The following is a 24860-nucleotide window of genomic DNA, read 5'->3' on the forward strand; positions in this document are numbered from 1 at the left end:
ACTTGGCAGAGGCAGCCAAGATCTTCCAGCTCTAACATGCCCTTTCTACTAGCCCACAGGAGGCAAAGAGGGCTCTCCGTTACCTCAGGAAGTCCAACGTCAGCCCCAGCTGTCCTCTGCCCCAGGGAAAGCAGTGAAGGTGAGTCAGCCACTGCCCCGCCCCAGAAGCTGTTATCTGGGAAGAGAGTGGGGGAGCTGGTCAAATATACTGCCGCCTGGTATCCACAACAAGCCATGAGCCCCGGATATGCTGAGTTCCTTGGTCACCCTTGTTCCTGGTGCTGACACTAGGGCCCTTCTCAGTGCAGCTGCCCTTGTAACCGCTCCACCCTGTACTTTCATCACAAAAAAATACAATCTTTCCTCCTCCATTGCTGTAACCTGCCTCTTAAAGGGACAAACAATCAGGTTTTTTTTATTGTTGTTTGTTTGTTTGTTTTGAGATGGAATCTTGCTCTGTTGCCCAGGCTGGATTACAGTGGCGTGATTTCGGCTGGCTGTAACCTCTGCATCCCGGGTTCAAGCGATTTTCCTGCCTCAGCCTCCCCAGTAGCTAGGATTACAGGTGCACACCACCACCCCCGGCTAATTTTTATATTTTTAGTAGAAACGGGGTTTCTCCATGTTGGCCAAGCTGGTCTCTAACTCCCGACCTCAAGTGATCAGCCCGCCTCGGCCTCCCAAAGTGCTGGGATTATAGGCATGACCCACCATGCCCGGCCAACAATCAGTTGTGAAGCCTAATTTGAGAGGACAAAGGACGCCACTGACCCCGCTGAGGACCCTGCTGTGAAGTGGGTTTCCAGCTGCAGCTGTTTCTTTCCTGGAGATGTCCGCTTTCTCCCCTCCCCAGTTTCTCCCTGACCCTGTTGGAGGAAGGATGAACCTTCCCTGGAGTGTCAGGTTCCCGTATACTCTCTCCTCAGGGTGACCCCAGCATGGCTTCTGGTACCTGTTTCCACACAAGTCTGAATTCTGTAGCCGCCCTGTGTTCAGGGAATGCTGAAGACAGAGGGACCCAGGAGTCCCTGGGATCAGTAGTGGCACTGAAAGAGTTAAGGGCCTGGGCACAGCACTGTTTAGGGTGTTTGAAGTAGGGCGGGGAAGGGAAGGGCTGCAGTGGATGAAGAGGCAGCTGGTCTGTACTGGAATGTGTTCCCCCTTATGCAAACTTCTGGACCATGAGCAGCTCCCTTAAAAGGACCAAGAGAGAGGGGACCCCCACCAAGGTGCTGGACTGGTTCTTAAAGGGGCCACCTGAAGCAGGACTTTTTCCCACACTGAAGTCACCAACTGAGGGCAGAAACAGGTCTCCCATCTTTGGGATATCTCCCAGGTCTGGTGAGTTTCCCTCTTTCCTCTCCTGGGTCCTTGCCCTCAGACCCTCTCTTGCCCCACCTGTCTGGCATGGCACCCAGAACACATGCCAGGAAACTGGCAGGAGGTAGAAGAGGACTGGTTGGTCTTGACCCTTTTCTTCTCTATCCCCCACAAATAAAGGGTTAGTCTGGGTCCCAAGCCCCTGGTAGAATAAGCATACAGCTACAGGTCCAGCAGAACAGAAGAGGGCAGGGTCCCTAAGTTCAGTTTACTAACCAATTAAAAAAAAAAAAAAAGGTGGTCACACTTGGAAGCCCAGAGCAGCAAAATTCCTGACTGACTTATGAACCTAGTACATCAAGGACATGGGGATGATTTAGGGAGAGTGTCTGAGATGCCTGTGGCTGACTTAGTAGAGGGGTGTGTGGTTAGATTAGGGGGCTGGGGACGCCTTGAAATTCCAGAACTAAGTACAGATGATAATGCCTCTCAGGAGACAACCCGGAAGCTGATACGACAGATGGCTTTTGCCCATACTGGCCTCTGCCCCACTAAGGGATGGTAGCCAGGGCCCACCATTGTATTTGTGCATAGACTCTTCTGGGTCCTCTTCTCTGTGCCTGACACTTAAAAGGTGCTAAAATAATCTTTGCTGAATGAATGGATCCTCTATATCTTTTACTTTGCTTTCATTTTTGGAATTGTGGCACTACTCTCTGACAGTGGACAGGAAAGTCAGAGAAGGAGAATGAGTTCCAGGACACCAGCGTTCAGCCACGTCAGGCAGATGGGTGAAGCAGGAAGGTATCAGAGACTTGGGTGCTCCTGTCTTGGAATGGGGTGTCTAGGGAGCACATGGGAAGGAATTGTAGCTCCTGGAGCCTTCTTTATCTGAGGCGAAGAGAAGCTCTGCTTTAGCCTTCTTTGCAGGGCACTGTTGGATTAATGGTTTACTTTCTACAGGAGAAGAAATGTTAGGTTAAATTTTGAACCATCAAAGAGTTTTTGTGACCCTGTGTCCCACCCCCAGGGCCAGGAGATTTGGAGGAGAGCCAGTACAACATGTCATTTGGCCTCTCCTTTCCTCCTCAGCCTTTATTATCCGATTCTCTTGGGTCTTCTCCAATATTGGCCACCTCGCTAGATTTAGGATCCCAGAGCCAGACTCAAAGCTTCTCAGACTGCGAAAGGGCCAGCCAGCATTGCCGCCAAGCAACAGCACCTGGCTGTTTGGTTGCTGTCAGCAGTTCCTCCCCCATGTTCGGTGTTCGCTGGCAGCAAACATAACCAGAGACCTGCCTGTGCCCCATCACCTCATTCAGGGGTCTAAGCTAACACAGGGAGCAGAAAGGATACACTGAACTTCTTTGGGACCCCTATCTCATTTCTTTTGGAAGCTGCTTCGTTTCTTTGGCTGGGGTCAGGGAGGTAGGAATGAGGTGGGTAAAAATAATGTTGCCAGATTTCTTTCAAAGCTAGCCACTTGGCCTGGTGTGGTGACTCATGCCTGTAATCCCAGCACTTTGGGAGGCTGAAGTGGGTAGATCACCTGAAGTAAGGAGTTCAAGACCAGCCTGGGCAATATTGTGAAACCCCCATCTCTACAAAAATACAAAAATTAGCCAGGCACAATGGCGGGTGCCTGTAATGTCAGCTACTTGGGAAGCTGAGGTGGGAGAATTGCTTGAACCTAGGAGGCGGAGGTTGCAGTGAGCCGAGATCGCGCCATTGCACTCCAGCCTGCCTGGTGACAGAGCAAGACTATCTCAAAAAAAAAAAAAAAAAAAAAAAAAGGAAAAAAAAAGCTAGCCACTTGATAGGCTGGGCACAGTGGCTCAGGTCTGTAATTTCATCTCAGCACTTTGGGAGGCCAAGATGGGTGGATCACTTGAGGTCAGGAGTTCAAGACCAGCCTGGTCAACATGGTGAAACACTGTCTCTACTAAAATTACAAAAATTAGCCAGGCGTGGTGGTGCACGCCTGTAATCCCAGCTACTCAGGAGGCTGAGGCAGGAGAATCACTTGAACCTGGGAGGCAGAGGTTGCAGTGAGCCGAGATCGTGCCACTACACTCTAGCCTGGGCAACAGAGCGAGGCCGTGTCTCAGAAAAAAAAAAAAAGCTAGCCACTTGCTTTCTTTGAGAGCTTGTTTTCTGGTTTCAGAAAAGAATTCAGGCTCCATAATGTGATGGATCAGCTTTGAAAACTCATCTCCGCCTCCTATCAGCTCTGTGACCCCCAGCCAGTTACTTAAGCTCTCTATGCAGCCTGTTTCTTCATATGTAAAATAGGGATAATAATGTCTGTTTCAAGAAATATTTGTGAGGATGGCACAAAATGGATGTTGGCACTCATTATCTCTCTCTATATAGGCCTCAGATGACATTTAGGAAGTAGGTATGTTGGCTGGGTGCAGTGGCTCACACCTGTAATCCCAGCACTTTGGGAGGCCAAGGTGGGAGGGTCACCTGAAGTCAGGAGTTTGAGACCAGCCTGACCAACACAGTGAAACTCCCTCTCTACTAAAAATGCAAAACTTAGCTGGGTGTGGTGGTGGGTGCCCGTAATCCCAGCTACTTGGGAGGCTGAGGCAGGAGAATCGCTTGAACCCAGGAGGCGGAGGTTGCAGTGAGCCGAGATCGCACCATTGCACTCCAGCCTGGGAGACAGAGCAAGACTCCGTCTCAAAAAAAAAAAAGGAAGTAGTTATATTGAGGTATCAATGTCTCAATATCCCTTCTTCCCCAAAGCTTGTAGCCGAATGCCTGGTGTGCAGTGATCCTTTCATGTCCCTCTTTTATCTCTTTTCTCCTTTCTCCTCCTTCCTGAGATTTTGAGACCCGGTTGCTCTAGATTAGGAGTTGGCAAAGTTTTTCTGTAAAGATCCAGTTAACAAATATTTTAGGCCAGGCGTGGTAGCACATGACTGTAATCCCAGCACTTTGGGAGGCCAAGGTTGAGCTCAGGAGTTCAAGACCAGCCTGGGCAACATAGCGAGACCTTGTTTCTACAAAAATTACAAATATTATCCCGGTGTGGTGTGGTGTGCCTGTAGTCCTAGCTCGCTTGGGAGTCTGAGGTGGGAGGATTGCTTGAACTTGGGAGGTCAAGGCTGCAGTGAGCAGAGGTCACGCTACTGTACTCTAGCCTGGGCGACCAAGTGAGACCCTGTCTAATATATATATATACACATATATATATATATTTTATATGTGTATATCTGTGTACACACACACACACACACGCACACACACACATATATATAGCCGGGCGCAGTGGCTCACACCTGTAATCCCAGCACTTTGGGAGGCCGAGGCAGGTGGATCACCTGAGGCCAGGAGTTTAAGACCAGCCTGGCCAACATGGTGAAACCCCATCTCTACTAAAAAATACAAAAATTAACCAGAAGTGATGGCAGGTGCCTGCAATCCCAGCTACTTGGGAGGCTGAGGCAGGAGAATCGCTTGAACCCGGGAGGTGGAGGTTGCAGTGAGCCAAGATTACACCATTGTACTCCAGCCTGGGCGACAAGAGCAAAATTCCATCTCAAAAAAAAAAAAAAAAGCCGGGCGCGGTGGCTCAAGCCTGTAATCCCAGCACTTTGGGAGGCCGAGACGGGCGGATCACAAGGTCAGGAGATCGAGACCATCCTGGCTAACACGGTGAAACCCCATCTCTACTAAAAAATACAAAAAACTAGCCAGGCGAGGTGGCGGGCGCCTGTAGTCCCAGCTACTCTGGAGGCTGAGGCAGGAGAATGGCGTGAACCCGGGAGGCGGAGCTTGCAGTGAGCTGAGATCCGGCCACTGCACTCCAGCCTGGGCGACAGAGCGAGACTCCGTCTCAAAAAAAAAAAAAATACACACACACACACACACACACACACACACACACATATTAGGATCCCAGACTCAGGATATATCTATACATCAGGCTTTGTGGGCTCTCTGTTGCAACTACCAACTTTGCTGTCATAATGCAAAAACAGCCATAGACAATATGTAAATGACTGAGCATGGCTGCATTCCAAAAATACTTTATTTATAAGCACTGAAATTTGAATTTCATATAATTTTGTGTCTCAAAGTATTCTTTTATTTTTTTTTTCAACTATTAAAAAAAGATAGCAGGACAGATTTGTCCCAGAGGCTATAGTTTGCTAACCCTTGCTTTAAATTTCCAGAGGCCATTCTATCCCTTTCTTCTCCTTGAAGAGGAGAACTTTATCAGGGCTCATCAGGGTCTCAAAGGACAGAAAAGCACTCATTTCTTCTTGCTCTTCTTGCTCTGATTGCATACACACTTTTCCATCAGAAGTTGTGTGTAACTGTTCCCATCATAGTTATGTTAGTGTCAGCCCATGAGTTATTTATTCTCTCTCTCTCTTTAAGAGAAAACAGTAGGTCACCATCATTCTCTCTCTCTTTCTCTCTCTCTCTCTCTCTCTCTCTCTCTCTCTCTCTCTCCTTCTCGCCTTCTCTCCTTCTTTCTTTACAGAGTCTCATTCTGTCGCCAGGCTGGAGTGCAGTGGTATGCTCTCGGCTCACTGCAACCTCCGCCTCCTCGGTTCAAGTGATTGTCCACCTCAGCCTCCTAAGCAGCTGGGACTACAGGCATGTGCCACCACGCCCAGCTAATTTTTTTTGCTTGTTTTTTGCCACAGAGTCTCGCTCTGTTGCCCAGGCTGGAGTGCAGTGGCGTGATCTCGGCTCACTGCAACCTCTGCCTCCCAGGTTCAAGCGATTCTCCTGCCTTAGCCTCCTGAGTAGCTGGGATTATAGGCATGTGCCACCACGCCTGGCTAATTTTTTTTGTATTTTCAGTAGAGACAGGGTTTCTCCATGTTGGTCAGGCTGGTCTCGAACTCCTGACCTCAGGTTGTCCGCCCACCTTGGCCTCCCAAAGTGCTGGGATTACAGGTGTGAGTCACCATGCCAGGCCAATTTTTGTATTTTTAGTACAGACATGGTTTCACCATGTTGGCCAGGATGGTCTCGATCTCTTGACCTTGTGATCTTCCCGCCTTGGCCTCCCAAAATGCTGGCATTACAGGCGTGAGTCACCACACCAGGCCAAGCATTCTTCTTTCTAGCTCTCTGTTTCAATATACCCTGCCGTCTCTATGTCTCTAAGTAATAATAACAACAATAATAATAGTATTTATTGAGCACCTAATATGTACCAAAAACAGATGGAATGGGGACTAGGTGCATTGCATACATTATCATCAAGTCTCTCAACATCCTTACAAAGTAAGTACAGGCCCAGCGGCTTATGCCTGTAATCCTAGCACTTTGGGAGGCTGAGGCAGGCAAATCAGTTGAGCCCGGGAGTTTGAGACCAGCCTGGCCAACATGGTGAAACCCTGTCTCTACTAAAAAGTACCAAAAAAAATCAGCCAGACATGGTGGTGCACACTTACAGTCCCAGCTACTTGGGAGGCTGAGGTGGAAGGGTCACCTGAGACAGAAATCAAGGCTGCAGTGAGCCATCATTGTGCCACTGCACTCAGCCTGGGTGACAGAGTAACAATCCTATCCCAAAAACAAAACAGGCCAGGCACCGTGGCTCATGCCTATAATCCCAGCACTTTGGGAGGCCGAGGCAGGTGGATCACCTGAGGTCAGGAGTTCGAGACCAGCCTGACCAACATAGAGAAACCCTGTCTCTACTGAAAATACAAAAATTAGCCTGGCGTGGTGGTGGGCGCCTGTAGTCCTAGCTACTCAGGAGGCTGAGGCAGGAGAATTGCTTGAACTCGGGAGGCGGAAGTTACAGTAAGCCGAGATCGCACCACTGCACTCCAGCCTGGGTGACAGAGCGAGACTCTGTCTCAAAACAAACAGACAAACAAACAAAACACCCAAAACAAAGTAGGTCTTATCATTCCTTTTTTTTTTTTTTTGAGACAGATTTTTGCTTTTATTGCTGAGGCTGGAATGCAACAGCACAATCTCGGCTCACCACAACCTCCACCTCCTAGGTTCAAGCAATGCTCCTGCCTCAGCCTCCCGAGTAGTTGGGATTACAGGCATGTGCCACCACACCCAGCTAATTTTGTATTTTTAGTAGAGAAAGGGTTTCACCATGTTGGTCAGGCTGGTCTCGAAATTCCGACCTCAGGTGATCTGCCCGTCTTGGCCTCTCAAAGTGCTGGGATTATAGGTGTGAGCCACCTCACCCAGCTTCTCATTCCCATTTTATACATGAGTCTGAGGCTCAAAAAAGCTGGCTGGGCAGACCGGGTGTGGTGGCTCATGCCTGTAATCCTAGCAGTTTGGGAGGCCAAGGCAAGCGGATTGCCTGAGTTCAGGAGTTTGAGACCAGCCTGGGCAACATGGTGAAACCCTGTCTCTACTAAAATACAAAAAATTAGCTGGACATTGTGGCGTGCACCTGTAGTCCCAGCTACTCGGGAGGCTGAGGCAGGAGAATCGCTTGAACCTGGGAGGCAGAGGTTGCAGTGAGCCGAGATCGCGCCATTGCACTCCAGCCTGGGCAACAAGAGGGAGACTCTGTCTCAAAAAAAAAAAAAAAAAAAAAAAAGCTAGCTGGGCTGGGCTCAGGAGCTCATATCTGTAATCCCAACACTTAGGGAAACTAAAGCAGGAGCATCACTTGAGGCCAGGAGTTCAAGACCAGCCTGGGCAACACAGTGAGACTCCATCTTTAAAAAAAAAATTTTTTTTTTTTTGAGACGGAGTGTCATTCTTTTTTTTTTTTTTTTTTTTTTTTTTGAGCCAAAGTCTCACTCTATTGCCCAGGCTGGAGTGCAATGGTGCGATCTCGGCTCACTGCAACCTCCACCTCCCAGGTTCAAGCTATTCTCTTGCCTCAGCCTCCTGAGTAGCTGGGATTACAGATGCGTACCACCATGCCCAGCTAATTTTTGTATTTTTAGTAGAGACAGGGTTTCACCATGTTGGCCAAGCTGGTCTTGAACTCCTGACCTCATGATCCACCTGCCTAGGGCTCCCATTTGTTGGGATTACAGGTGTGAGCCACCGCACCTGGCCTATTTTGTTCTTTCTTTGAGACAGAGTTGCCCAGGCTGGAGTGCAATGGCGTGATCTCAGCTCACTGCAACCTCCACCTCCCAGGTTCAAGCGATTCTCCTGCCTCAGCCTCCCTAGTAGCTGAGATTACAGGTGTGTGCCACCGCGCCTGGCTAATTTTTGTATTTTTAGTAGAGATGGGGTTCCACCATATTGGCCAGGCTGGTCTCAAACTCCTGACCTCATGATTTGCCCCCCTCAGCCTCCCAAAGTGTTGAGATTACAGGCGTGAGCCACCGCACTGGGCCCAAATTTTTTTTTTTAACTTAGAGCATGGTAGTGCATACCTGTAGTCCAGCTACTGGATGCTAAAGCAGGAGGATCGCCTGACCCAGGAGTTTGAGGCTGCAGTGAGCTCTGATCACAGCTGCACTCCAGCCTTGGCAACAGAGCCAGACCCTGTGTCCCAACAAAAAAAAAAGTTAAGTTCCCAAGGTTATGTGGCTTATGAAAGTGGCATAGCTAGGCTAGGTGCATTGGCTCATGCCTGTAATCCCAGCACTTTGGGAGGCTGAGGCGGGCGGATCACCTGAGTTCAGGAGTTCGAGACTAGCCCTGCCAACATGGCAAAACCCTATCTCTAGTAAAAATACAAAAATTAGCTGGGCATGGTGGCAGGCACTTGTAATCCCAGCTATTCAGGAGGCTGAGGCAGAAGAATTGCTTGAACCCAGGAAGTGGACATTACAGTGAGCCAGGATGGTGCCACTGCATTCCAGCCTGGGCAACAGAGCAAGACTCCATCTCAGAAAAAAAAGAAAAGAAAGAAAAAGAAAAAAAGAAAGTGGCAGAGCTAGCAAATTTGACAGACTTCAAAGCTGTAACATCCTAAAGAAATTATGGTCTCAGAGTTTTGAATAACAGATGTCTCTCTATTAAAATATTATATATTCCCATTCCAGCTCCCAGTAGAATGTCTAAGAAATCTTTAATGACCAGTGCAATCTGTGGAGGTTTTACACCTGGAGGAAGGGACAGCACACGCTGATGGTTTGCAGTAGTGGGAAGACCATTTGATCCAGAGGCAGGAAGACAAGTAAAATGACTTCTTAGAGCCCCTTCCTGCTTTCCCAGCTCCCCTCCCCCATCTCAAGCATCTGATCCCAGACCTATTTCAGAATCTCCTCTCTGCTCAGCGGAAGCAGTGATATGACATGATGTGATCTCATTTGAGAGCTAAATAAAGCCATTGTGTGAGACCCAGCCCTGGCCTCTCCCATGCACCATTTCCTGAGCTCAAGAGGCTAAGGGAAAATGGGAGGGGGGCTAGGAGAGTTAATCTAATGGAAAGAGAAGCAACACGATGATGGGAGCCCCAGTTTGAATTTCAGACAGTGGAGGAGGGAATATTGCTAGGAGGAAGTTGAGGAAGCCTTGCTAAACCGCATCTCTTTGAGGGACAGAATAAAAAGTATTGGCATCATAGCATAGGCAGGGTTAGTGGGGATGAGGATGTGAGGGAGAAACTGCCAGACAGATTCCATTTTCACAGAGGGCAGAGACTGTGAATGAAATGACAGAGATGCTGGAAAAAGGGTAAATCTTTGAGAAGAGGTTTGGTCTGAGCTGGAGGAAGAAGGGTGAGTTACAAAAGGATCTTAAGATCTGAGGTACCTGTCAATGGGGCCAGGGTAAGTTTCACAAAGATCTTGAGATCTGAGGTACCCGTCAATGGGGCTAGGGTGACAGGACACCATCTCCAGCAGGAACATCCACAGGGACTGAAGAAAAGCAAAGGTCTCCAGTTCACTGCACTTCCTTCACTGCACTTCCTTCATCTTGCCAAATTCAACCACGCAGGCTGGGCGCAGTGGCTCGCACCTGTAATTCCAGCACTTTGGGAGGCCAAGGCAGGAGGATCGCCTGGGCTCAGGAGTTTGAGACCATCCTGGGCAACTTAGTGAGACCCCATCTCTATAAAAAATTTAAGACCGGGTGTAGTGGCTCACACTTGCAATCCCAGCACTTTGGGAGGCCGAGGCAGGTGCATCACCTGAAGTCAGGAGTTCAAGACCAGCCTGGCCAACATGGTGAAACCCTGTCTCTACTAAAAATACAAAAATTAGCTGGGTGTGGTGGTGCATGCCTGTAGTCCCAGCTACTTTGGAGGCTGAGGCAGGAGAATCTCTTGAACCCAGGAGGCGGAGGTTGCAGTGAGCTGAGATGGCGCCATTGCATTCCAGCCTGGCAACAAAAGTGAAACTCCATCTAAAACAAAGCAAAACAAAACTTTAAAAATTAGTTGGATGTGGTGGCATGCACCTGTAGGCCTGGCTACTCAGGAGGCTAATGTGGAAGGACTGCTTGAGCCTGGGAGGTGGAGGCTGCAGTGAGGCTTGAGGGTGACAGAGGGAGAGAGATCCTCTCTCCGAAAAAAAAAAAAAAAAAAAAAAAAAAAAAATTCAATCCTGTGGGCATAACCGAGACAAGGCTAGCAGGTAGACGTTGAGTACAGGGGGTATAGTTCAAACCAACTTTTTGCTTCTGGGAGGTCCCTGAATTCCAGAGCTCATAATATCCACCCAGTGTCCCTGCCTCCCCCTCACTGCCTCTCAGTTTCTGTCCTATTTCCAGCCCCTGTTCCCCTTTTCCTAGTATATCTCCAGATCCTACTCTTCTCTCCACCCAGCTTTTCACAATATTTTTGTCAACCTCCCTCTGCCTCCACATCTCAGCTTTGGAGGCCACTGGTTGGGAGGGACCCTGCCATGGCCCTCAGCCTCTGACCTGCTTCCTATAGATCTGCTCATCCTGTTTGCACCCAACATACCTGATGGCACAGGGCCCCTCTGTAGGCAAGGAGGGAGAGGATCTCTCCTGGTGGCTGGCTAATGGGTTCCCTGTCCATTGCTCCCAGACACAATGAGCACAGATGGGCACAGGGCCGTGGCCACTCTCCTAGGCTTCTCCTTTTCTCTCCTTAGACACCTACCCAATGGGGGAACAGCATTGTCGTCTGCAGAGGCCTGAGCACCTGCCTCCCTCCCTTTCCTGTGGTAAGCAGGCACACAGCCACCCCAGGCACAGCACTTTCTTTTTTCTTTTTTTTTTTTTTCTGAGATAGAGTCTCGCTCTGTCGCCCAGGCTGGAGTGCAGTGGCGCAATCTCAGCTCACTGCAAGCTCTGCCTCCCAGGCCCATGCCATTCTCCTGCCTCAGCCTCCCGAGTAGCTGGGACCACAGGTGCCTGCCACCGCTCCCGGCTAATTTTTGTTTTTATATTTTTAGTAGAGACAGGGTTTCACCATGTTAGCCAGGATGGTCTCGATCTCCTGACCTTGTGATCCGCCTGCCTCGGCCTGCCAAAGTGCTGGGATTACAGGCGTGAGCCACTGTGCCCAACCAGCACTTTCTTTTTTTCTTTTTTTTTTTTTTTTGAGATGGATTCTTGCTCTGTTGCCCAGGCTGGAGTGCAATGGCGCGATCTCAGCTCACTGCAACCTCTGCCTCCTGAGTTCAAGAGATTCTTCTGCCTCAGCCTCCCAAGTAGCTGCGACTACAGGCATGTGCCACCACGCCTGGCTAATTTTTGTATTTTTAGTAGAGACAGGGTTTCACCATATTGGTCAGGCTGGTCTCGAACTCCTGACCTCATGATCTGCCTGCCTTGGCCTCCCAAAGTGCTGGGATTACAGGCGTGAGCCACCACGCCCAGCCCGTGGCACAGCACTTTCTTCTCAGCAGCTCTGGGTGGGGTGAGGGCAGAGTGGACAGATTACAGTGAGGAAGGAAAGTAGATTGAAGGTACAGTAACTGATAACCTGGACTTCCCTGGAGTGGTTAAGACAACCTGGAGAAGGTCTGACAGCTCCACAGAAAGCCTTGAAAGAGGGAAGGTTCTGGGTCCCGGCTTCCTGATCCTTCTGGGCACTCCTGACATCTTAGTAGCTGGAAGTGGTGCCAGGAGAAAGGGAGCCTGGGAGACTCATTAGAGCAGAAGGTCTAGAGAGACATGGCCTAGGAGTGAAGTGTACAGAGGTATGTGGTAAATGCTGTTTCCCTTCCTGCCCTTCCTGCCCCTGGTACTCTGGGACTTGGCACTTCTTTCTGGAGTGGGGCTTATCATTTTCAACTTTAAGAGCACCTGAGAGTTCTTAAGTCTGAGACACACTGTGGCAAGCCCTGATGCCAACCAGGAGTGTTGGGCAGTGAGAACAATGCCCTTTGGGATAGAGTAGAGGAAATATGTGCTCTGTGACTGATGCTTGGAGCCCTTCTCTCTGCACCATGGGGAGAGGTCAGACTGGCTTTCACTCTCCATATGACCAGACTCTTAGAAGAAGGAATCATGCCGGGTATGGTGGCTCACACCTGTAATCCCAGTACTTTGGGAGGCAGAGGCGGGCGGATCACCTGAGGTCGGAAGCTTGATACCAGCCTGATCAACATGGAGAAACCCCATCTCTACTTAAAAACATACAAAATTAGCCAGGCCTGGTGGCGCATGCCTGTAATCCCAGCTACTCGGGAGGCTAAGGCAGGAGAATCGCTTGAACCCGGGAGGCAGAGGTTGCAGGGAGCCAAGATTACCCCATTGCACTCTGTCCTGGGCAACAAGAGTGAAACTCCATCAGGAGGAGGAGGAGGAGGAGGAGGAGGAGGAGGAGGAGGAGGAGGAGGAGGAGAGGGAGACGGAGAGGGAGAGGGAAAAGGAGAAGAAGGAGAAATCACAGCACTTTATCACTCATGAACCTTTTCCCCCTGCTACTTTTTCTACTTTGTTTTTTTTTTGTTGTTGTTGTTGTTTTGAGATGGAGTCTTGCTGTTGTCATGCAGGCTGGAGTACAATGGCATGATCTTGGCTCACTGCAACCTCCGCCTCCCAGGTTCAAGTGATTCTCCTGCCTCAGCCTCCCAAGTAGTTGAGATTATAGGTGCTGGCTACCATGCCCAGCTAATTTTTGTATTTTTAGTAGAGACGGGATTTCACCATGTTGGCCAGGCTGGTCTTGAACTCCTGACCTCATGATCCACCCACCTCAGCCTCACAAAGTGTTGGGATTACAGGAGTGAACCACCGCACCCGGCCTCCCCCTGCTACTTTACCTGCCTAAAATCCTCTCCCTCTACCCTGGCCAAATCCTAACCACTTTACCCTTCCAGGCACATCTCAAAGACCATCTACTTCCTTCTGTTTCCTCCTCCCCTTTAAAAACAAAAACAGGCTGGTTGCAGTGGCTCACGCCTGTAATCCCAGCACTTTGGGAGGCCAAGGCGGGCGGATCACGAGGTCAGGAGATTGAGACCATCCTGGCTAACATGATGAAACCCCCTTTCTACTAAAAATACAAAAAATTAGCTGGGCATGGTGGCGGGCGCCTGTAGTCCTAGCTACTCGGGAGGCTGAGGCAGGAGAATGGCGTGAACCCAGGAGGCGGAGCTTGCAGTGAGCCAAGATCGCGCCACTGCACTACGGCCTGGGCGACAGAGCAACACTCTGTCTCAAAAAAAAAAAAAAAAAAAAGGCCTGGCACAGTAGCTCACGCCTGTAATCCCAGCACTTTGGGAGGCTGAGGTGGACGGATCACCTGAGGCTGGGAGTTCAAGATCAGCCTGGCTAACATGGTGAAACCCTGTTTCTACTAAAAATACAAATTATCCAGGCATGGTGGGGCGTGACTGTAATACCAGCTACTCAGGAGGCTGAGGCAATAGAATTGCTCGAACCCAGGAGGCAGAGGTTGCAGTGAGCCGAGATCACACCATTGTACTCCAGCTTGGGCAACAAGAGCGAAACTCTATCTCAAAAAACAACACAAAACAAAAGCAAGCAAGGTCTTATTGTGTCACCCAGGCTGGAGTGCAGTGGCATGATCATAGCTCACTGCAGCCTTGAACTCCTGGGCTCAAGTGATCCTCCCACCTCAGCCTCCCAAGTACCTAGAACTATAAGCACATGCCACCACGCCCAGCTAGCATTTTGTTTTCTTGTGGAGATAGGGTCTCGTTATGTTGCCCGGGCTGGTCTAGAACAGCTGGGCTCAAGTGATCCACCCGCCGCAGACTCCCAAAGTGCTGGGTGAGCCACCTCACCTGGCCTTTTTTGAGTCTCCCACCTGGTCATGTGCCTTCACTCGTTTAACAGCCCAAAGCCTTTTGTTGAAACTTCTCTTGTGGCATTTGGCATATGTGAGCCAGTTATGGAGTCATCTGTGATTTGTGCTTTTGCTTGTGCACACACATGCACACTCACCCACTCACTAGACTCTGATTCCTTGAGGACAGGAACAATATCTATTTCTCTTTGCTTGATTTTCTGCTATATAAATCCTCAGTGAATGGAATAAGAATGAGACAATGAGGTTCTCTTTATGTGCTAGAAAGGACACTGAAGGCCGGGCGCGGTGGCTCAAGCCTGTAATCCCAGCACTTTGGGAGGCCGAGACGGGCGGATCACGAGGTCAGGAGATCGAGACCATCCTGGTTAATACGGTGAAACCCCGTCTCTACTAAAAAGTACAAAAAACTAGCCAGGCGAGGTGGCGGGCGCCTGTAGTCCCAGCTACTTGGGAGGCTGAGGCAGGAGAATGGCGTGAACCCGGGAGGCGGAGCTTGCAGTGAGCTGAGATCTGGCCACTGCACTCCAGCCTGGGCGACAGAGCGAGACTCCGTCTCAAAAAAAAAAAAAAAAAAAAGAAAGGACACTGAACTGGGATCCAGAAAACCTAAGTTCTAGCCTTGACTCTGCAGCTAATTCACAATGTGACCCTGAGCCACACATTCTCCAGTTCTATGTCTTAGTAAAGTGAGGGGTGGCTAGGCACTCCGAAGCCCAGCTGACTGTGACACACTTCTATTTCCAAGGTTCCAGAGTTCTAGAACCCTGCTCACCCTTTTCTTTCTTGCTGATGCAGACTGGTCTGCGTGTATCTCCCATGAACAGAGCCGTCCCAGATGTGTTCCTCGCAGGTGGAGACCAGGTGCCCCGAGGCCACACTCGCCGCTGTCTTTCTGCAGTTGAATCCAGAGAGCAACTGGAGGAAGAAGAGGCGGGGGAAATAAAGGAGGGGAATGGCTCGCATGCTGTACCCCTCCGAAGGTCGGGGGCTTTCCGGGCCCATGGCCGCAACTATGACGTCTTCAAAAGACATAGTTGGGGGCCTGGCAGGGAGCTCGAGGACCCACTGACTAGGTAAGCCCCCAGGGAACCTCCTGTACCTCCTTCCCTCCAGGCCTAGACCTTGGAGAAAATGGGAAAGTGAGAAAGAACTAGGTAACTCTCTAGTTATCTCCCTCAAGAGACAACCGTCCGAAGAACGACAGGAGTCGAGGAGACCTGGGCCCCCAGTCCTTTCCCTGGAGAACCGGAGCTCAATCCCACTGGTGGGCCTTTGGGGAGGATGGATGCTGCCTTCCAAAATATGCCTCTCGCCAGTGGCTCTTATCTCCTTCTCTCAGGGCAGAGTGAGGGTAGTCGTGGGTGGGAGGTGTGGAGTCAGGGTGAGTATCAGGACACTGGATCTTCTTGCTTCCGCCTCCTACGGTGGGTTTCATAGAACCACATAATGGTGTCATAGAACCACAGAAGGAACTCAGAGAGCATATGGCACGATCTCCTCATTTTACAGATAAGGAAACTGAGGCCCAAAGAACTTTCAGAGATTTTTTTTTTTTTTTTTTTTTGAGACGGAGTCTCGCTCTGCCGCCCAGGCTGGAGTGCAGTGGCCGGATCTCAGCTTACTGCAAGCTCCGCCTCCCGGGTTCACGCCATTCTCCTGCCTCAGCCTCCCGAGTAGCTGGGACTACAGGCGCCTGCCACCTCGCCCAGCTAGTTTTTTGTATTTTTTAGTAGAGACGGGGTTTCACCGTGTCAGCCAGGATGGTCTCGATCTCCTGACCTCGTGATCCGCCCGTCTCGGCCTCCCAAAGTGCTGGGATTACAGGCTTGAGCCACCGCGCCCGGCCCAGAGATTTTTTTTTTTTGAGACGAAGTCTGGCTCTATTGGCAGGCTGGAGTGCAGTGGCACGATCTCGGCTCACTGCAACCTCCGCCTCCCGGATTCAAGCAGTTTTCCTGCCTCAGCCTCCTGAGTAGCTGGGGCTAAAGGTGCGTGCCACCATGCCCAGCTAATTTTTGTATTTTTATTAGAGACGGAGTTTCACCATGTTGGCCAGGATGGTCTCAATCACTTGACCTTGTGATCCGCCCACGAAGTGGTGGCCTCCCAAAGTGGTGTGATTACAGGGGTGAGCCACACGCCTAGCCGTGAACTTTCAGAGATTTCTTGAGAGAGGTGGTCACAGGGTGGGACATTGGGTCTGCCCCATTGCCAGGTCCTTGCCGGGCTTTTGGTTGCAGGCTGAGGACAACCCAGGATGCCTTAGATTAACTCATGGTCCTGCATTGCCACGTGAGATCAGTTGTTCTTGCTCAGACTTCTGCATATACTTGGTGGACTGGAGCAGAAAAATCATCTCTTCCCCCTCCCGTGGAAAACCCCTGACCACTTCCCCAAAGTCAGAGGAAGTCAGAAAGAGAAGGTCCGGGGGTCAGCATGAAGAGTTCAGTGTGAGTGAACATTGTAGGGACTGCTGGCCATGGAAGGGCACTGTCTTTCTGCTTTGAAAATGGTCCCCTTGAACAAGTTCTTTTAGCTCTGGTGAGTGGACCAACCTTCCCTAGCTCCTGGGCAGGGCTGGCTGGTTTGAGTGAGGGGAGAGGACCCTGGGCCTTGTCCCTGAACTGGCTTGGGTGGGAACGCAGATGAGAAGCAATGCCTGCAGGGCTCATGGCACCTTCCTAAGGGTAGCTGGCTGGAAGAGAGATGCCCAAATGCCTGGGCCCCCCTATGTGGCACCAACTGTATCTCAGGGTCTTTCAAGTGTCACCCACCTTTCACAGTCAGGTATTAATTCTGCCCCTTGGTTAGAGAGGGAAGGGAGTCCTGAGTGCACTATTTGGCTGAGCAGGGGCAAAGGTTGGCATCAGCAACCAGGCAAGGAGGGAGAATTCAGCTTGCTCTTGCTGTTCGCCTTCCCCTGAACCCTGGCTTTCTTCTGGAGGCAGTACTGCCCTTTGACCAGCAGGGGCCACTCTTGCTCACAGCCAACTCTGCAGCCCTGGCAAAGCAGAGCCCCAAAGTGGGACCAGTTTGGGTCTATGTTGTGCCTATGCCAACAGGAAGGGCTGGGCTGGGGGCAAGCAATAGGGCTGGGCTGAGGCGAGGCGGTGTTCCTCCCTGGTGCCCGTCACTGGCCACTGGATACAGACGGTAGTGGTGGCAATGTGTGTTTCAGGAGGAGACTGCGAGCATCGGGATGCCCAGGCCCCGAGGAGGCCCCCTACTTGCAGAACCAAGAAGAACTGGACACCTTTCTGGGACTGCAGCACCAGGGTGGCTACCCTTCGCGGCTGGTATGGACAGACAGATCCCCATGAAGGGCCCTGCCTTGCTCCTCCTCTCCTGCCCCTCGCCTGTCTAGCCACTGTTCTATTCCATGTCTCCTCTGTTCTGCCAGCTGCTGGGTCTCTCTGTGTCCAGGCATTGCTCTGACTCCATCTGACGGAATCAGAATCTATCCTCTATGTGCCTCTGTCTGCTTCCCTGGGTCTGTGTGCTCTGTCCCTGACTCTGGGTACCCTGCCTCTGTCTCTTTCTCTAAGACTCTCTGTTTTTTCCTTTCTGTGTTGGTGCCTCTGTGCTGATGAGGGTGTATCTGTTCCTTTCTCAGTAAAAGGGCCCTATTCCCCTAGTAATGATAACCACTTCTTTCTGTGGACCCCACATTTCCCCAATTTGGAGCTGAACTTATTTATTTATTTACTTATTTATTTACTTATTTATTTTGAGACAGGGTCTCACTCTGTTGCCCAGGCTGGAGTGCAGTGGCACGATCTTGGTTCACTGCACCTCTGCCTCCCGGGATCAAGTGATTTTCCTGCCTCAGCCTGCCAAGCAGCTTGGATTACAGGTGCCCGCCACCACACCCTGCTAATTTTTGTATTTTTAGTAAAGATGGGCTTTCACCATGTTGGCCAGGCTGGTCTCAAACCCCTGGCCTCAAGTGATCCACCCGCCTTGGCCTCTCAAAGTGCTGGGATTACAGGTGTGAGCCACCATGCCCAGCCTGGAGCCGAACTTATTATCTGTGGAATGCAACTAAGATCTGGTACTCTGAACAATAATAATTCTCTAACAAAATAATCATAGAATGATCGATGGAGAAAGGATATAGAGATTGCCCAGCCTTCTGGCTTAAGTAAACACAACTGGGGGGATCTTCAGAGTTTAAGGACCACTGAGGATACAGAAGGGCTTTGGAGACCCCACTGGGCCTGCTAGCCAGGAGACCCTAAGTACACCGATTGTCTCAAGCCTGCTGGCTAAATGTTGCCTCCCCTCCAGCTCATCGTCTAACTGGCCAGGGGTTCCAACACTGGCCTCATTGTTTGGGCGCCTATGGTTTGGGGGAGAGGCTGAAGGGAGCTGTATATAGCCTGTCAGGGAAGCAGCAGAAATCACCCGCTTTTTTTTTTTTTTTTTTGAGATGGAGTCTTGGTTTGTTGCCGAGGCTGGAGTGCAATGGCACGATCTCGGCTCACTGCAACCTCTGCCTCCCAGGTACAAACAATTCTCCTGCCTTAGCTTCCTGAGTAGCTGGCATTACAGGTGCCTGCCACCATGCCTGGTTAATTTTTCTATTTTTAGTAGACACAGAGTTTCACCGTGTTGGCCATGCTGGTCTCAAACTCCTGACCTCAAGTGATCCCATCAACCGCTTTTCTCTATCAGCATCTTTGCATGTCTACCCTGAGCCCCATTTCAATGTGCTACAGTAGAAAGGACAGGATTTTGGAGTTGAACTGACTGCTAGATCCTTCATTTATTTACCCACTGAGCAATTTATTTCATTTTTCTGAAAATCAGAATAATAATTATCTTTTAAAGGTGTGATTATTAAATGAACAAAAGGTGTTAAAGTACTCAGCACAGAGGCTGGCACATAAGATGAGCTCAATAAATGTTTTTTCCTTTTCTCCCCTTTATTCCTTTGTAACTTTCCCTCTCTTCCACCTTTCTCTTCTCCTCCCCACTTCTTGGTATTATGTTTTCTTCCTTCCCCCTTTTCCCTAGTGTTTTCTTCCTTCTTATGCCTTCCTTCTCTACTGCCTCAGCACTCTTCACCTAATCCTTACACGTTCTCCTTAATATTCTCTTTGTCTATATGTTTGGGGGTTTTGTTTTACTTTCTTCCTGCAGTAGCCAGTGTGAATAAGTACTACACTAATGTCCACAAACCAAAAGCTTGAGACTTATTAAGCTAAACAAGGGGTTACAGACTGACAGTCCATGAACCAAGTCTAGCTCCAATATTCATTTTGTTTGGCCAGTAGCGTGCTTACACTTTTAAAACTTTAGATGTTCCTTTCATTTTTCTTTCAGAGTCTTGTCACCCAGGCTGGAGTGCAGTAGAGCAATCATGGCTCACTGCAACCTCCACCTCTCAGGCTCAAGTAATCCTCACTCCTCAGCCAACTGAGTAGCTGGGACTACAGACACACACCACTACGCCTGGCCAAATTTTTGTATTTTTGTAGAGATAGGGTTTCCCTATGTTGCCCAGGCTGGTCTCGAACTCCTGGCATCAAGTAATCTGCCCACCTTGGCCTCCCAAACTGCTGGGATTACAGGTGTCAGCCACTGTGCCCAGCCAAGATTTTTTTCCCCCCCCATATGAATATCAAGTTGCTCCAGTATCACTTATTTATTTATTTATTTATTTTGAGAGAGAGTCTCACTCTTGCCCAGGCTGGAGTGCAGTGGACAATCTCGGCTCACTGCAGCCTCTGGGTTCAAGTGATTCTCATGCCTCAGCTTCCCAAGTAGCTGGGATTATAGGCACGTGCCACTGGGTCTGGCTCATTTTTTTTTTTGTATTTTTGTAGTGACAGGGTTTCACCATGTGGCCCAGGCTGGTCTTGAACTCCTGGCCTCAGGTGATCCACCTGCCTCGGCCTCCCAAAGTGCTAGGAGTACAGGCATGAGCCACCATGCCCGGCCTGGAAGTCTTTAAAATCTAGTGGTATAACTCTTCTAATGTTATTATTCTCTTTAGGAATATTTTAATTTTATTTTTTATTTATGTTTTAGAGATAGAGTTTGCTCTGTTGCCTAGGCTGGAGTGCAGTGGCAGGCGATTCTAGGTCCTTTGCATTTCTGTGTGACATTTAGAATCACCTTATCAATTTCTAAAAAACAAAAATTCCTGCTGGATTTTGATTGAGATTGTACTGAATTCAAAGATTAATGTAGGATGGGCCGGGTGCGGTGGCTCACGCCTGTAATCCCAGCACTTTGGGAGGCCGAGGTGGGTGGATCACCAGAGGTCAGGAATTTGAGACCAGCCTGAACAACATAGTGAAACCCCATCTCTACTAAAAATACAAAATTAACCAGGCATGGTAGTGGGCACCTGCAGTCCCAGCTACTTGGGAGCTGAAGCAGAATAGCTTGAACCCAGGAGGCAGAGGTTGCAGTGAGCCAAGATTGCGCCATTGCACTCCAGCCTGGGCAACAAGAACAAGACTCCATCTCAAAACAAAACAAAACAAAAACAAAACAAAGTTTAATGTAGGATGAATTGACCTATTTCCAATATTGAGTTTATCCATGAAAAATAATATAGCTATTTATTTACCTAGGCTTTCTATAAAAAATGTCTTTAAAAAAATATTTCTCTACCCTTACCTAGTGAAAAAAAAATTTTTTTTTTTTTTTGAGACGGAGTCTTGCTCTGTCGCCCAGGCTGGAGTGCAGTGGTGTTATCTTGGCTCACTGCAACCTCCGCCTCCCAGGTTCAAGCGATTCTCCTGCCTCAGCCTCCTGAGTAGCTGGGACTACAGGCGTGTGCCACCATGCCCAGCTAATTTTTTGTGTTTTCAGTAGAGATGGGGTTTCACCGTGTTAGCCAGGATGGTCTCCATCTCCTGACCTTGTGATCCACCTGCCTCAGCCTCCCAAAGTGCTGGGATTACAGGTGTGAACCACTGCACCCAGCCAAAAATGTTTTTTAATAAAGTGTTTTCTTCATGGGCTGGGCGCAGTGGCTCATGCCTGTAATCTCAGCATTTTGGGAGGCCAAGGTGGGTGGATCACCTGAGGTCAGGAGTTCTAGACCAGCCTAACCAACATGGAGAAACCCTGTCTCTACTAAAAAAATACAAAATTAGCCAGGTGTGGTGGTGGGCGCCTGTAATCCCAGCTACTCGAGAGGCTGAGGAAGGAGAATTGCTTGAACCCAGGAGGCGAAGGTTGCTGTGAGCCAAAATCACGCCATTGTACTCCAGCCTAGACAAGAACAAAACTCCGTCTCAAAAAAATGTTTTTTTGCTTCACACAGGCCTTGTCAATCTTTATTAGATTTATTTCTAGGTAACTTGTAGTTTTTGTTACTATTAAAAATACTTTCTATTTTTTCTTTTTTTTTGTTTGAGATGGACTCTTGCTCTGTCACCCAATCTGGAGTGCAGTGGCACAATCTAGGCTCACTCCGCCTCCCAGGTTCCCGCCATTCTCCTGCCTCAGCCTCCTGAGTAGCTGGTACTACAGGTGCTCACCACCACGCCTGGCTAATTTTTTGTATTTTTTGTAGAGACGGGGTTTCACCGTGTTAGTCAGGATGGTCTTGATCTCCTGACCTTGTGATCCACCCACCTCCACCTCCCAAAGTGCTGGGATTAGAGGTGTGAGCCACCGCGCCCAGCCAATACATTAGTTTTAAGTTACATTTTATAATTATTTTTGGTTTATAGAAATGGAATTAAATTATTCCTCATACATGGCCAAGTGCAGTGGCTCATGCCTATAATCCCAGCTCTTTGGGAGGCCGAGGCAGGAGGATCACCTGAGGTCAGGAGTTCGAGACCAGTCTGGTCAACAATGTGAAACCCTGTCTCTACAAAAATACATAATTAGCCAGATGTGATGGTGTGCACCTGTAATCCCAGGTGCTTAGGAGGCTGAGGCAGAGAATCTCTTGAACCCAGGAAGTAGAGGTTGCAGTGAGCCAAGACTGAGCCACTGCACTCCAGCCTGGGCAACAGAGTGAGGCTCTGTCTCAAAAGGAAAAAAAAATTATTCCTTATACAATAATCTTATAGTCATTTATATTGCTAAACTCTTGTTTTAAATTAAAACCGTTTGTGTGTGTGTGTGTTTTTTTTCTTTTGGCTTTTCTAAGTATACGATTATGTCATCTTTACTTTTTTTTTTTTTTTTTTTTTTGAGACAGTCTTGCTCTGTCACCCAGGCTGGAGTGCAGTGGTATGATCGTGGCTCACTGCAACCTACACCTCCCAGGCTCAAGTGATCCTCCTCAGCCACCCCAGCAGCTGAGACTACAGGTGTGTACCACCACACCCAGCTAATTATTTTGTTTTTTTGTAGAGGCGGGGGTCTCACTATGTTACTCAGGCTGATCTCAAATTCCTGTGCTCAAGTGATCCTCCCACCTTAACCTCCTAAAGTGCTGGGATTACAAGTGTGAACCACCTCACCCAGCCTATATCACCTTTAAATGAGCTTTGTTTTTTTCTTTTCCAATATCCACTCCTTTCGTTGCTTTTTCTTGTACTCCTGTGCTGACTAGAACTCTATCTTTATTTATTTATTTATTATTTAGTGTTTCTCCTCTCTTCCAGCATTAATCCATCAAAATAGGACTCTAGTGCTGTGCTGAACAGAAATGGTGATAATGGACATCCTTGTCTTATTTCTGGATTTTATTATTATTTTTCTTAAAAACTATGCCATAAAAAGTATTGTTTCTGATTTTAGAGGGAGTATATCTTGTGTTTCACTATTGAGGTTGATTTTTGGTTGCAGGTTTTAAAAGATATTCTTTATCAGGTTAAGGAGGATTCCTTCTATTTCTAATTGCCAAGCCTTTGGTTTTAGAATTAGTGGGCATTGGATTTTATCCTATGCTTTTCTGCATTTACAAAAATGATTATGTATTTTTTCTCTTTAAATATATTAATATTATTATTAATTATTTTGAGATGGGGGTCTCACTGTCACCCAGGCTAGAGTGCAGTGGTGCAATCTTGGCTCACTGCAACCTCTGCCACCTGGGTTCAAACTGTCCTCCCACCTCAGCCTCCTGAGTAACTGGGACCACAGGCATGTGCCACTTTGTATTTTTGATAGAGACAGGGTTTCACCATGTTGCCTAGGATGGTCTCAAACTCCTGAGCTCAGGTGATCCCCCACCTCAGCCTCACCTCAGCCTCCCAAAGTGCTGCAATTACAGACATGAGCCACCACGCCCCTTCTCATTTAATATATTATTGAGGTAAATTACATGTAAGGATTTTTCTCACATTAAACCACCTTTGTATTCTTAGGATAAATCCAACTTTGTCATGACACATTTTATGTTTTTACATACTTCTGGATTTTATTTGTATCAATTGTTTATTGCTGTGTAACAAACCAACCCTAAACTTAGCAGTTTAAAATGACATTTTTTTTTTTTTTAAACTCACAATTCTTTAGGTGGGCAATTTGGGCTGGTCTCACCTGGACTCATTTAGGTGGCTGCCATTGTCTGGTGACCTCAATAGAGCTGATGATCAAGGATGGCCTTCCTTACCATTTCAGCTGGCAGCCTACCAGTTGCAGTACCTTGCTTCTCATCCACACGGCCTCTCCAGAATGCCATCTTAGGCTTGTTCAGATGAAAATAGCATTCCAAGTGGGCGAGAGTGGATGCTTTAAGGTTTCTTGAAGCTTAGGCTCAAAAATCACATGATGGCACTTCTGTGACACTCTAGTCATCCTAGTAAGTCACAGGCCAGCCCAGATTCAGAGTGAAGAGACAGGCTCCTTCTTAATGGGAGGAACTGCAAATAATTTGTGGCCATTTAAAATGGCCAGGTGTGGTGGCTCACTCCTGTAATCCCAGCTACTCGGGAGACTGAAGCATGAGAATTGTTCGAACCCAGGAGGCAGAGGTTGCAGTGAGCAGAGATCATGCCACTGCGCTCCAGCCTGGGCAGCAGAGAAGACTCTGTCTCAAAAAAAGTAATAATAATAAATAAAATCAGCTATACTTTCCTAATATTTCGTGTCAGATTTTTGTACTTATATACATAAGAGAGATCAGCCTATAATTTATCTTTGTCATACTGTCTGTGTGTAGTTTTGGAATCAAGGTTGTATTTACCTTATAGAAAGAGTTAAAGTGTTGTTTTTTTTTTTTCCTGAGACGGAGTTTCACTCTTGTTGCCCAGGCTAGAGTGCAATGGTGTGATCTCAGCTCACTGCCACCTCTGTCCCCCAGGTTCAAGTGATTCTCCTGCCTCAGCCTCCTGAGTAGTAGGGATTACAGTCACACACCACCACACCCAGCTAATTTTTGTATTTTTGGTAGGGACAGGATTTCACCATGTTGGCCAGACTGGTCTCGAACTCCTGACCTCAGGTGATCTGCCTGCCTCGAACTCCTGACCTCAGGTGATCTGCCTGCCTCGGACTCCCAAAG

General features: G+C 48.7%; 1 protein-coding gene and 2 long non-coding RNA genes across 31 annotated transcripts in view; 1 reads left to right on the forward strand and 2 right to left on the reverse strand.

Annotated features, from left to right (window-relative positions):
- The window catches only part of ARHGEF2 (Rho/Rac guanine nucleotide exchange factor 2), a 74161-nt gene that overhangs the window by 4703 nt on the left and 44598 nt on the right, over positions 1 to 24860 (forward strand). For 4 of the 29 annotated variants that reach the window (XM_015111765.3, XM_028827898.2, XM_028827902.2 and 1 more), the window contains exons 2-4: positions 53 to 139; positions 15230 to 15507; positions 17613 to 17730. In XM_015111765.3, coding sequence (XP_014967251.3) covers positions 53 to 139; positions 15230 to 15507; positions 17613 to 17730 — 483 coding nt within the window. Of the gene's footprint in view, positions 1 to 52; positions 140 to 1089; positions 1342 to 15229; positions 15508 to 16830; positions 16976 to 17437; positions 17731 to 22607; positions 22720 to 24860 lie in introns of those variants that run through there. The other 25 variants (XM_077942542.1, XM_077942547.1, XM_077942605.1 and 22 more) reach the window with 16 other exon arrangements.
- LOC144330962 (uncharacterized) lies at positions 1197 to 6638 on the reverse strand. Its single transcript, XR_013397697.1, has 2 exons — positions 6385 to 6638; positions 1197 to 2802 (listed from the first exon to the last, which is right to left on the reverse strand). It is a non-coding gene; the product is annotated as an uncharacterized LOC144330962 (long non-coding RNA).
- LOC144330972 (uncharacterized) overlaps positions 18842 to 24860 on the reverse strand; it is a 61770-nt gene continuing 55751 nt past the window's right edge. The window contains exons 2-3 of the long non-coding RNA XR_013397724.1: positions 21218 to 21330; positions 18842 to 19866 (exon numbers count right to left, since the gene is read on the reverse strand). This is a non-coding gene — a long non-coding RNA (uncharacterized LOC144330972). The remainder of the gene's footprint in view (positions 19867 to 21217; positions 21331 to 24860) is intronic.

This window comes from Macaca mulatta, chromosome 1 (assembly GCF_049350105.2).
Source record: "Macaca mulatta isolate MMU2019108-1 chromosome 1, T2T-MMU8v2.0, whole genome shotgun sequence".
Classification (NCBI taxonomy): domain Eukaryota; kingdom Metazoa; phylum Chordata; class Mammalia; order Primates; family Cercopithecidae; genus Macaca; species Macaca mulatta.